Raw genomic sequence first — 12,233 nt, 5'->3', positions numbered from 1 at the left:
CGGGATGCTCCCTAGCCTTTGTGGCTGCACCAGCACAGCCCCGAGGCAGAGTGGGCACCTCTTCAGCACCTCACTTCGTCACCTTTGCTGCTTCCTGCCGGTTGTGTCTTCAGGACAGGGCATCAGCTTTGTATCTCTCTCCTTTGCAGTGCCAGATGGAGTCAGAGGAGGGGGGCTTGGCAGAACAGAGTGCCTCTTCCCCGGCTGCCAGCACCAGCCAGGTGCCTCAGGCTGTGCCGCTGGACACCCCCGAGGATGAGGAATGCCCTATCTGCCTGAACACCATCAGCAACGAAGCCTGTGTGAGCGGGTGCAGGGATCGTTTCTGTTTTCCTTGTATATGGGACTGGGCCCAGAGAAAAGCCATATGCCCACTCTGTTGGCAGCCTGCCGAAGTCATCTTCTACAAGCTGGCACCCAGCACCTATGAGGTGCACGACATCAGGGCCTTCAACAGAGCAAGACCTCAACACCACAATGAAGCAAGGAGGTGGCTGCATTCCTCAGGCCAGCAGCGACATGACTTTTCCAGCGGACACCACGGTAGTGACCACACCAGGGCTCCAGGGAGGGCCCAAGGCAGGGACCTGAGGCAGCACCATGATGGCCACCAATGGTCTGAGCACACCTGGGGCTTCAACTCCTCCAGAAGCAGGAGTCAGCAGTGGAGTAGGGCTCGTGACAATGACTAAGCTCCAATGCCTGAACAGGACACCCCAGCCTCCTCAGTGTGGGGCGAGCAGCAGCAGCAGGCAGGCCAGGATTCCTCCAGGGCCCAGCACGCAAGAAGCCGATCCCAGTGCAGGTCCGGCAGCACAAGGGGCCGAGCACAGCGGGAGCAGCGAGGAATGAGGGATCGGGATGGGGCACAAGATCTAAGCCCTGAACCAAGCCCGTCTTTCTCTGGGAGAAGAGAGCGCCGCCAGTGGGGAGGCCACAATTCCTCCAGAGAACGGAGGGCGGCATGGAGCTGATCCTGCTGGAGGTTGCGCAGCCGTGCCGGGCACAGGGCCTGGTAGCGCACCCTACCAAGAAGGAAAATGCTACACTCACCCCAGGACCATCACCTGCCAAGGTAGTGCAACGAGCCCAGGCACAACAAAGGCCCTCGCGCTGGTGGCTGTGCTGCACACAGACACTGGCAGGGGAGCACTTGCAACCTGGGTTGTGCCTGACTCCAGCAGTGGCAGCAAACGGGATCAAGCCAGGGCCCTTATGCTCCTGCTGAGGAATAAAATCTGTGGCAGAAAGCACTCCTGTCATCTCCTCTCTTGGGAAAAGACAGACTTGAGGAGTTGGGAAGGGACCTCTGGAGATCATGCAGTGCAAGCCCATTGCTCCAGCAGGGGCAGCCAGAGCAGGCAGTCCAGGGCCACATCCACTCAAGCTCTGACAATCTCAAAAGACAGAGCCTCCAGAAGCCCTGTGGGCAACGCGTCCCAGGCCTTGACCTCCCTCCAAATACACAAGCTGTCTGTTACGGTTAGCAAGAGATTCCGTTGTTTCAGTCTGTGCCCATTGACTCTTGCCCTATTGCTGGATACCGCTAAGAAGGCACCAGAGCCCCTCTGTCCCCACAAGCCTGCACTGAGCCCTGGAGCTCAGGGGCCTGGGTCTGCTGAGTGCAGTGTGCAATGGCAGAGGACAGGGAAGGGTGACACGGCAAGCTGAGGTTCTCACAGACTCAGACTGAACACTCAGGCTTGGAAGAGAGCTCTGCAGATCATCTAGTCCAGCTCCCTGCTAAAGCAGGTTCACCTACAACAGGTTGCACAGATGTGCATCCAGGTGGGTTTTGAATGTCTCCAGAGAAGGAGACCACACAGCCTCTCTGGGCAGCCTCTTCCAGGGCTCTGTCAGTCTCAAGGCAAAGAAGTTCTTCCTTAGATTCAGCTGAAACATCCTCTGTTGCAGTTTGTGCCCGTTGCCCCTTGTCTGGTGGCTGGGCATCACTGAAAAGACCCTGGCCCCATCCTCCTGACACTTGCCCTTAAGATGTCTGTGGATATCGATAAGATCCCCTCTCAGTCTTCTCTTGTCCAGGCTGAACAGCCCCAGCTCTCTCAGCCTTTCCTCATCGGGGAGATGCTCCAGTCCCCTCACCATCTTTGTAGTCTTTGCTGGACCCCCTCCAACAGTTCCCTGTCTCTCTGGAACTGGGGAGCCCAGAGCTGGACACAGCCCCGCAGCCACAGCCTCCCCAGGGCAGAGTAGAGGGGCAGGACCACCTCCCTCGGGCCCGTTTGGCCACGCTCATCCTCATGCACCCCAGGATCCCATCAGACTTCTTGGCCACACAGGCACCCTGGTGGCTTGTGGGCAATTTGCTTTCTGCCAGCACTCCCAGGTCCTCCTCTGCAGAGCTGCATTCCGGCAGGTCAGCCCCCAGCCTCTTGGTCCTCCTCATGCTTGGGGCATTGCGGTCTCTGGCTTTGTGTCTGTGGAGGGGAGCGCGAGGGAGATTCCTCCACAAAGCCCTTCCTCCCCAGAGCCCTGCACGGGGCAGAGCCCTTGGAGAAACTGCAGCATCAGCGCTTTCTTCAAGCCAGGAAAGCAGGAATCCTGCTGGGGAAACTCCAAAGCAGAGAAATGAGGATGACCCGGGCTTTGAGAAACACAACTAAGAAAAGGTGCCTTGGGTGCAAGGTGCTGACGGTAACCCAGTGTTTATTTCCAAGGGGCAGGGGATACCCCGTGCACCATAGCCCTGCTGCTTCGGGCCAAGGGCGTGGGGACTTGTGGGGAACACAGAGCGTGCCACCAGTGGGTCTGGCCAGGTGGGTCCTGGCCTTGGCCTGTTTGCCAAGTCTCATTCCTTGGATCTATCCGAGCTGTCTGCCATGAGGCAAAATCAACCGGCGACGTCGAAGAATCCAGCTGCTCTCAGGGATTCTCAGCCAAGCCTTCGGGACGCTTCTCTGCCGTACCGGTCCCCTCGGAGGGTGGCGGCCGGTTACACAGGCGGCGGCCGGACCCTCGTTACCTACAATGCCCCGCGCCTCGGCCCGCAGCTGCCGCAGAGAACTCCAGCTCCCAGCCGGCCTCGCTCCCGCCACCGCCCACCCACGGCTCTCCGCGCGGTGCATGCTGGTACTCGTAGTCCAGGTGCCGCCTGGGGAGGGAGCGCGGCGGCGGGTGGAGACTCCATTTCCCGGCGGGCAGCGCGGGCCGGCGGCACCGAGCGGGGAGACGCTCGGTGCCGAGATGGCGGTCGATAACGACCTGCTGCAGCTGGACCTGTATGGCCTGTTGGGGGTCGGCGAGAAGGCGTCGGAGAAGGAGGTCAGGGCCTTGGGCCGGGAACCTTTACGGGGCCGCGGGGTGGCTCGGGCCCGGGCTGCTCGCTTTTCTCCGGTGCCCAGAGGGGCCCGGTTCTCCCGCCCTTCCCGCGGGAGCGGCTGCAGCCGGGGGCAGGGGCGGCTCGGGCGTGGGGCTGCGCTGCGGGTGCTGCGCTCCGACACTTGCCTGAGCGGATCCTCCAGGCGCTGTTTTTATGTCATATCTGCAGCCTTGTCGGCTTGAGCTAATAATGAGTGGAAAAGCCCATTTTTTCTGATGCTGGCTTTGCTGTGGTGAACTTAACCTTCCGTTTTCTCATCTTGGTCCTGTGGGGTGAAGCCTGGCTTTGGAGGAGGCTGAAATAAGTTGGAGATAACTGCAGGATTTGTCTTGGATGATACTTCTCTGACTTTGTTTATGTGCCAGCAGAAGGAAAGCTCATGTGTTTACCAAAAATCTGGTTGTTAGACGTTGGTCTGAGTAGTATAGGTTCCCTGAGGTCATCTTGTTAATTTTATTTGTTTGGAATTACACGTTCCTATTATTTTTTTTCTTTACTTAATTGGTAAGAACACTAAACACGGGATTTGAGCAACTGAACTGAGAAAAGTGGCATTTCAATGGAAGCAATTCTCTGAGTAAAACTGTTAGTAACTAAACAAAGTTAAACTTGAAAGGAAGACTTTACTTCTCCTCCTTAGATGCTTTTTTTTGCTTTTTTTTCTTTAGCAGTAAAGAGCGCTAGCAGTACAGCAGGATAAGACTCAGAAGCTACAGTCTGGGCATAACCAGCAATTGTGTCTGAAGCTGCCTGGAATTTCCATGTGTATTAAGCACAAAATGGGAACAAGCCAAATATAACACTCAGGACTGAATGTGAGGAAAGACTTCAGGTGCCCCCAGCTTCACTGCTGAGCTAGTTGCTGGGGAAAAGGATGAGGAAATTTGCAAATTGGACGTTACGGTGCAACTTAAAAAGTGACAAGTCTAATTTAGAGTGCTAATCGTTGATGTAAAATACTTGAAACAGCCCAAAGACCCTTTGTATGCAGATTAGCGTGGCCACAAGAGACTAATAAAGGGGAGCAAGACTGTTGAGGCAATTTAACCTCACTGTTTAAAGAAGCCTTATCTGGAATGACCACATACTTACTATAATAATTGTGACTGATACACGGGGAAGAGACTTCTCGCTTAACGAGTCTTGCTTATGCAGGAGGCAGGACGAGCCTATAGCTTCAGCTGCAGTTTCCCTTCCCAGAGCTTTGCCCACCAGAGGGTGCCGAATGATTGCTTATTCCACCTACTTTAGCGGAAGGCTGCTTGGCAGTGGAACAGAGCAGCTTTTCTTCCTTTCCTTTCTGGCATTCAGATGTTTCTCTGGCAAAGGGAATTCAGGTTGTTAAAAGTGACTTAGCTCAGAAAGTCGTACAGTCTTTCTTTGAAAGAGATTAAACAGTCTTTTGTCAAAAATTCTCCACCTTGCCAGACATAATTGTTGTACAGTGAATGATACTTTCTCTGCCCCAAAGTTACAGCTGCAGAGAACGGAGTACCCTCTTCTAGAAAACTGCCTTAGTGAACCAGACTTGACTTTGCTGATGTTAATGATGTAATACAATGTATATAATGCACCTAGTAAAACTTATGGCTTTGAAAAGCTTAGACTTCTTCAAAATATGGCTGCCTGCCTACTAAGTGTCCTGGGCTAAATGCATATCCTTGTAGTAGAGTGTGATTAGAAAAGACAGGTAACTGCATTGAGATTAAAAACTGAATTCTTCAGAGGTATCTTGCTACCATAGTTGGCTGCTTTAGCTTTCAATATGCGGAGTGACGGAGATCTTGGCACTCCAGAACTGGTCTTCATTTTCTGTCAGGCCTTGGGGACATGAAAGGGCAGAGTCCAGCTGGGCTAGAATTGCTTGGGCATCATCCACCTAGGGTTGGATAGTTTAGGGCACAATCCTAATGCCCTGCAGGGGATTCCATGGGCAGAGTCCATCCTGGCTGGGAATGGCTGGGGTAGAATGCCAGGAGGCTGGTATGGCTGGGGCGGAATCCTAAAGCCCAGGGATTGGCTGGGGCGAATCCTAATGCCCAGGGATTGGCTGGGGCGGAATCCTAATGCCCAGGGATTGGCTGGGGCGGAATCCTAATGCCCAGGGATTGGCTGGGGCGGAATCCTAATGCCCAGGGATTGGCTGGGGCGGAATCCTAATGCCCAGGGATTGGCTGGGGCGGAATCCTAATGCCCAGGGATTGGCTGGGGCGGAATCCTAATGCCCAGGGATTGGCTGGGGCGGAATCCTAATGCCCAGGGATTGGCTGGGGCGGAATCCTAATGCCCAGGGATTGGCTGGGGCAGAGTCCAGGCGGGCTGGGATTGGCTGGGGCGGAATCCTCATGCCCAGGGATTGGCTGGGGCGGAATCCTCATGCCCAGGGATTGGCTGGGGCGGAATCCTCATGCCCAGGGATTGGCTGGGGCGGAATCCTCATGCCCAGGGATTGGCTGGGGCGGAATCCTCATGCCCAGGGATTGGCTGGGGCGGAATCCTCATGCCCAGGGATTGGCTGGGGCGGAAACCGAATGCCCAGGGATTGGCTGGGACGGAAACCTAATGCCCAGGGATTGGCTGGGGCGGAATCCTAATGCCCAGGGATTGGCTGGGGCAGAATCCTAATGCCCAGGGATTGGCTGGGGCGGAATCCTAATGCCCAGGGATTGGCTGGGGCAGAGTCCAGGCGGGCTGGGATTGGCTGGGGCGGGATCCTAATGCCCTGCAGGGGATTGCATGGGCTGCGTCCATCTGGGTTGGGCTTGGCTGAGGCAGAGTCCAGGCGGGCTGGGATTGGCTGGGGCACAATGCACTTAGGCCTGGAAGTCTTCAGGGAGAATCCGACTGGGCTGGGATTATTTGGGCAATGTCCATCTGGGCTGGGATTTGCTGTGTGAGAATCCGACTGGGCTGGGATGGCTTGGGGCAGAATCCTGATGGCCTGGGATTTCAGGGCAGAATCGTGCTGGGATGGGATTGGCCTGGGCAGCATCCATCTGGGCTGGGATTTGCTGTGGCATAATGCGCCTGAGCTGGGATGGCTTGGGGCAGAATCCTGATGGCCTGGGATTTCAGGGCAGAATCGTGCTGGGATGGGATTAGCCTGGGCAGAATCCGAATATTCCTGCAAGGCTTAAGGCAGAATCCCACTGTGCTGGGATTAAAAGGTCTGCATCCATCTGTGCTGGGATTGGTTTCGGCAGAATCCCAGTGAGCTGAGATGACTTGGGGCAGAATTTTAATGGCAGGGGATTATATGGGTAGAGTCCAGGTGGGCTGGAAATGTTTGGCAGAATCCAGCTAGCCTGGGATATCTTGGAGCAGAATCCTAATGGCCTGGGATTGCATGGGCAGAGTCCAGGTGGGCTGGTATTGCTTCGGCAGCATCCACCTAGGCTTGGGTATTTTGGGTCAGAATCCTAAAGGCCTGCAGGGGATGACATGGGCAGAGCAGTCCTGGCTGGGCTTGGCTGAGGCAGAGACCAATTGGGCTGGGATTGGCTGGGTCGGCTCCTGAGTGGCCGGGGATGGCTTGGGGCAGGATCCTGATGGCCTGGGATTTCATGGGCAGAATCGTGCCTGGATGGGATTGGCCTGGACGGAATCCAATTATCCTGGCAAAGCTCTAAGGCAGAATCTGGCTGGGCTGGGATTTCATAGGCAGCATCCACCTAGGCTTGGATATTTTGGAGCGGAATCCTAAAGGCCTGCAGGGGATTACATGGGCAGAGTCTGTCCTGGCTGGGATTGGCTGAGCAGGAGTCCAGGTGGGCTGGGATTTTCTGGGATAGAATCCCAGGAGGCTGATATGGCTGGGGGAGGATCCTAATGCCCTGCAGGGGATTGCACGGGCTGCGTCCATCTGGGTTGGGCTTGGCTGAGGCAGAGTCCAGGCGGGCTGGGATTGGCTGGGGCACAATGCACTTAGGCCTGGTAGTCTTCAGGGAGAATCTGACTGGGCTGGGATTATTTGGGCAATGTCCATCTGGGCTGGGATTTGCTGTGTCAGAATCCGACTGGGCTGGGATTGCTTGTGGCAGAATCCTAATGGCTTGAGATTTCAGGGCAGAATCCATCTGGTCTTGGATTACTTGGGAAGCGTCCATCTGGGCCGGGATTTGCTGTGGCATAATGTGCCTGAGCTGGGATGGCTTGGGGCAGAATCCTGATGGCCTGGGATTTCAGGGCAGAATCGTGCTGGGATGGGATTGGCCTGGGCAGAATCCGATTATCCCTGCAAGGTTTAATGCAGAATCCGACTGGGCTGGGAGTATTTGGGGAAGTGTCCAGCTGTGCTGGGATTTGCTGCGCCAGAATCTGACTGGAGTGGGATGGCGTGGGGCAGAATCGTAATGGCCTGGGATTTCATGGGCAGAATGCATCTGGGCTGGGATATTTTGGGGCAGAATCCTAAAGGCCTGCAGGGGATTACATGGGCAGAATCCAGGCGGGCTGGGATTGGCTGAGCAAGAGTCCAGGTGGGCTGGGATTGGCTGGGTCAGAATCCCAGTGGGCTGATATGGCTGGGGCAGGATCCTAATGCCCTGCAGGGGATTGCATGGGCTGCGTCCATCTGGGCTGGGCTTGGCTGAGGCAGAGTTCCAGGCGGGCTGGGATTGGCTGGGGCACAATGCACTTAGGCCTGGAAGTCTTCAGGGAGAATCCGACTGGGCTGGGATTATTTGGGCAATGTCCATCTGGGCTGGGATTTGCTGTGTGAGAATCCGACTGGGCTGGGATGGCTTTGGGCAGAATCCTGATGGCCTGGGATTTCATGGGCAGAATCTTGCCTGGATGGGATTGGCCTGGACGGAATCCAATTATCCTGGCAAAGCTCTAAGACAGAATCTGGCTGGGCTGGGATTTCGTAGGCAGCATCCACCTAGGCTTGGATATTTTGGAGCGGAATCCTAAAGGCCTGCAGGGGATTACATGGGCAGAATCCAGGTGGGCTGGGATTGGCTGGGTCAGAATCCCAGTGGGCTGATATGGCTGGGGCAGGATCCTAATGCCCTGCAGGGGATTGCATGGGCTGCGTCCATCTGGGTTGGGCTTGGCTGAGGCAGAGTTCCAGGCGGGCTGGGATTGGCTGCGGCACAATGCACTTAGGCCTGGAAGTCTTCAGGGAGAATCCGACTGGGTTGGGATTATTTGGGCAATGTCCATCTGGGCTGGGATTTGCTGTGTCAGAATCCGACTGGGCTGGGATTGCTTGTGGCAGAATCCTAATGGCTTGAGATTTCAGGGCAGAATCCATCTGGTCTTGGATTACTTGGGAAGCGTCCATCTGGGCCGGGATTTGCTGTGTGAGAATCCGACTGGGCTGGGATGGCTTGGGGCAGAATCCTGATGGCCTGGGATTTCAGGGCAGAATCGTGCTGGGATGGGATTGGCCTGGGCAGCATCCATCTGGGCTGGGATTTGCTGTGGCATAATGCGACTGGGCTGGGATGGCTTAGGGCAGAATCGTGCTGGGATGGGATTAGCCTGGGCAGAATCCGAATATCCCTGCAAGGCTTAAGGCAGAATCCCACTGTGCTGGGATTAAAAGGTCTGCATCCATCTGTGCTGGGATTGGTTTCGGCAGAATCCCAGTGAGCTGAGATGACTTGGGGCAGAATTTTAATGGCAGGGGATTATATGGGTAGAGTCCAGGTGGGCTGGAAATGTTTGGCAGAATCCAACTAGTCTGGGATATCTTGGAGCAGAATCCTAATGGCCTGGGATTGCATGGGCAGAGTCCAGGTGGGCTGGTATTGCTTCGGCAGCATCCACCTAGGCTTGGGTATTTTGGGTCAGAATCCTAAAGGCCTGCAGGGGATGACATGGGCAGAGCAGTCCTGGCTGGGCTTGGCTGAGGCAGAGACCAATTGGGCTGGGATTGGCTGGGTCGGCTCCTGAGTGGCCGGGGATGGCTTGGGGCAGGATCCTGATGGCCTGGGATTTCATGGGCAGAATCGTGCCTGGATGGGATTGGCCTGGACGGAATCCAATTATCCTGGCAAAGCTCTAAGGCAGAATCTGGCTGGGCTGGGATTTCATAGGCAGCATCCACCTAGGCTTGGATATTTTGGAGCGGAATCCTAAAGGCCTGCAGGGGATTACATGGGCAGAGTCTGTCCTGGCTGGGATTGGCTGAGCAAGAGTCCAGGTGGGCTGGGATTGGCTGGGTCAGAATCCCAGTGGGCTGATATGGCTGGGGCAGGATCCTAATGCCCTGCAGGGGATTGCATGGGCTGCGTCCATCTGGGCTGGGCTTGGCTGAGGCAGAGTCCAGGTGGGCTGGGATTGGCTGGGGCACAATGCACTTAGGCCTGGAAGTCTTAAGAGAGAATCCGACTGGGCTGGGATTATTTGGGCAATGTCCATCTGGGCTGGGATTTGCTGTGTGAGAATCCGACTGGGCTGGGATTGCTTGTGGCAGAATCCTAATGGCTTGAGATTTCAGGGCAGAATCCATCTGGTCTTGGATTACTTGGGAAGCGTCCATCTGGGCCGGGATTTGCTGTGGCATAATGTGCCTGAGCTGGGATGGCTTGGGGCAGAATCCTGATGGCCTGGGATTTCAGGGCAGAATCGTGCTGGGATGGGATTGGCCTGGGCAGAATCCGATTATCCCTGCAAGGTTTAATGCAGAATCCGACTGGGCTGGGAGTATTTGGGGAAGTGTCCAGCTGTGCTGGGATTTGCTGCGTCAGAATCTGACTGGAGTGGGATGGCGTGGGGCAGAATCGTAATGGCCTGGGATTTCCTGGGCAGAATGCATCTGGGCTGGGATATTTTGGGGCAGAATCCTAAAGGCCTGCAGGGGATTACATGGGCAGAATCCAGGCGGGCTGGGATTGGCTGAGCAAGAGTCCAGGTGGGCTGGGATTGGCTGGGTCAGAATCCCAGTGGGCTGATATGGCTGGGGCAGGATCCTAATGCCCTGCAGGGGATTGCATGGGCTGCGTCCATCTGGGCTGGGCTTGGCTGAGGCAGAGTCCAGGCGGGCTGGGATTGGCTGGGGCACAATGCACTTAGGCCTGGAAGTCTTCAGGGAGAATCCGACTGGGCTGGGATTATTTGGGCAATGTCCATCTGGGCTGGGATTTGCTGTGTGAGAATCCGACTGGGCTGGGATTGCTTGTGGCAGAATCCTAATGGCTTGAGATTTCAGGGCAGAATCCATCTGGTCTTGGATTACTTGGGAAGCGTCCATCTGGGCCGGGATTTGCTGTGGCATAATGCGCCTGAGCTGGGATGGCTTGGGGCAGAAACCTGATGGCCTGGGATTTCAGGGCAGAATCGTGCTGGGATGGGATTGGCCTGGGCAGAATCCGAATATCCCTGCAAGGTTTAATGCAGAATCCGCCTGGGCTGGGAGTATTTGGGGAAGTGTCCAGCTGTGCTGGGATTTGCTGCGTCAGAATCTGACTGGAGTGGGATGGCGTGGGGCAGAATCGTAATGGCCTGGGATTTCCTGGGCAGAATGCATCTGGGCTGGGATATTTTGGGGCAGAATCCTAAAGGCCTGCAGGGGATTACATGGGCAGAATCCAGGCGGGCTGGGATTGGCTGAGCAAGAGTCCAGGTGGGCTGGGATTGGCTGGGTCAGAATCCCAGTGGGCTGATATGGCTGGGGCAGGATCCTAATGCCCTGCAGGGGATTGCATGGGCTGCGTCCATCTGGGCTGGGCTTGGCTGAGGCAGAGTCCAGGCGGGCTGGGATTGGCTGGGGCACAATGCACTTAGGCCTGGAAGTCTTCAGGGAGAATCCGACTGGGCTGGGATTATTTGGGCAATGTCCATCTGGGCTGGGATTTGCTGTGTGAGAATCCGACTGGGCTGGGATGGCTTGGGGCAGAATCCTGATGGCCTGGGATTTCAGGGCAGAATCGTGCTGGGATGGGATTGGCCTGGGCAGCATCCATCTGGGCTGGGATTTGCTGTGGCATAATGCGACTGGGCTGGGATGGCTTAGGGCAGAATCGTGCTGGGATGGGATTAGCCTGGGCAGAATCCGAATATCCCTGCAAGGCTTAAGGCAGAATCCCACTGTGCTGGGATTAAAAGGTCTGCATCCATCTGTGCTGGGATTGGTTTCGGCAGAATCCCAGTGAGCTGAGATGACTTGGGGCAGAATTTTAATGGCAGGGGATTATATGGGTAGAGTCCAGGTGGGCTGGAAATGTTTGGCAGAATCCAACTAGTCTGGGATATCTTGGAGCAGAATCCTAATGGCCTGGGATTGCATGGGCAGAGTCCAGGTGGGCTGGTATTGCTTTGGCAGCATCCACCTAGGCTTGGGTATTTTGGGTCAGAATCCTAAAGGCCTGCAGGGGATGACATGGGCAGAGCAGTCCTGGCTGGGCTTGGCTGAGGCAGAGACCAATTGGGCTGGGATTGGCTGGGTCGGCTCCTGAGTGGCCTGGGATGGCTTGGGGCAGGATCCTGATGGCCTGGGATTTCATGGGCAGAATCGTGCCTGCATGGGATTGGCCTGGACGGAATCCAATTATCCTGGCAAAGCTCTAAGGCAGAATCTGGCTGGGCTGGGATTTCATAGGCAGCATCCACCTAGGCTTGGATATTTTGGAGCGGAATCCTAAAGGCCTGCAGGGGATTACATGGGCAGAGTCTGTCCTGGCTGGGATTGGCTGAGCAAGAGTCCAGGTGGGCTGGGATTGGCTGGGTCAGAATCCCAGTGGGCTGATATGGCTGGGGCAGGATCCTAATGCCCTGCAGGGGATTGCATGGGCTGCGTCCATCTGGGCTGGGCTTGGCTGAGGCAGAGTCCAGGTGGGCTGGGATTGGCTGGGGCACAATGCACTTAGGCCTGGAAGTCTTAAGAGAGAATCCGACTGGGCTGGGATTATTTGGGCAATGTCCATCTGGGCTGGGATTTGCTGTG

The 12,233-nt window shown here is 55.9% G+C and overlaps 1 protein-coding gene across 3 annotated transcripts in view; it reads left to right on the top strand.

Annotated features, from left to right (window-relative positions):
- The first annotated feature begins 3,145 nt into the window (after positions 1 to 3,145).
- DNAJC17 (DnaJ heat shock protein family (Hsp40) member C17) overlaps positions 3,146 to 12,233 on the top strand; it is a 125,819-nt gene continuing 116,731 nt past the window's right edge. For all 3 annotated transcript variants that reach the window (XM_055813467.1, XM_055813466.1, XM_055813468.1), the window contains exon 1: positions 3,146 to 3,282. In XM_055813467.1, coding sequence (XP_055669442.1) covers positions 3,205 to 3,282 — 78 coding nt within the window. In that variant the 5' untranslated portion in view covers positions 3,146 to 3,204. The remainder of the gene's footprint in view (positions 3,283 to 12,233) is intronic.

The sequence above is a fragment of the Falco peregrinus genome, chromosome 9 (genome assembly GCF_023634155.1).
Source record: "Falco peregrinus isolate bFalPer1 chromosome 9, bFalPer1.pri, whole genome shotgun sequence".
NCBI lineage: Eukaryota > Metazoa > Chordata > Aves > Falconiformes > Falconidae > Falco > Falco peregrinus.
Note: the sequence above shows the minus strand (reverse complement) of the source record. Positions and strands in the feature narration are given on the sequence as shown.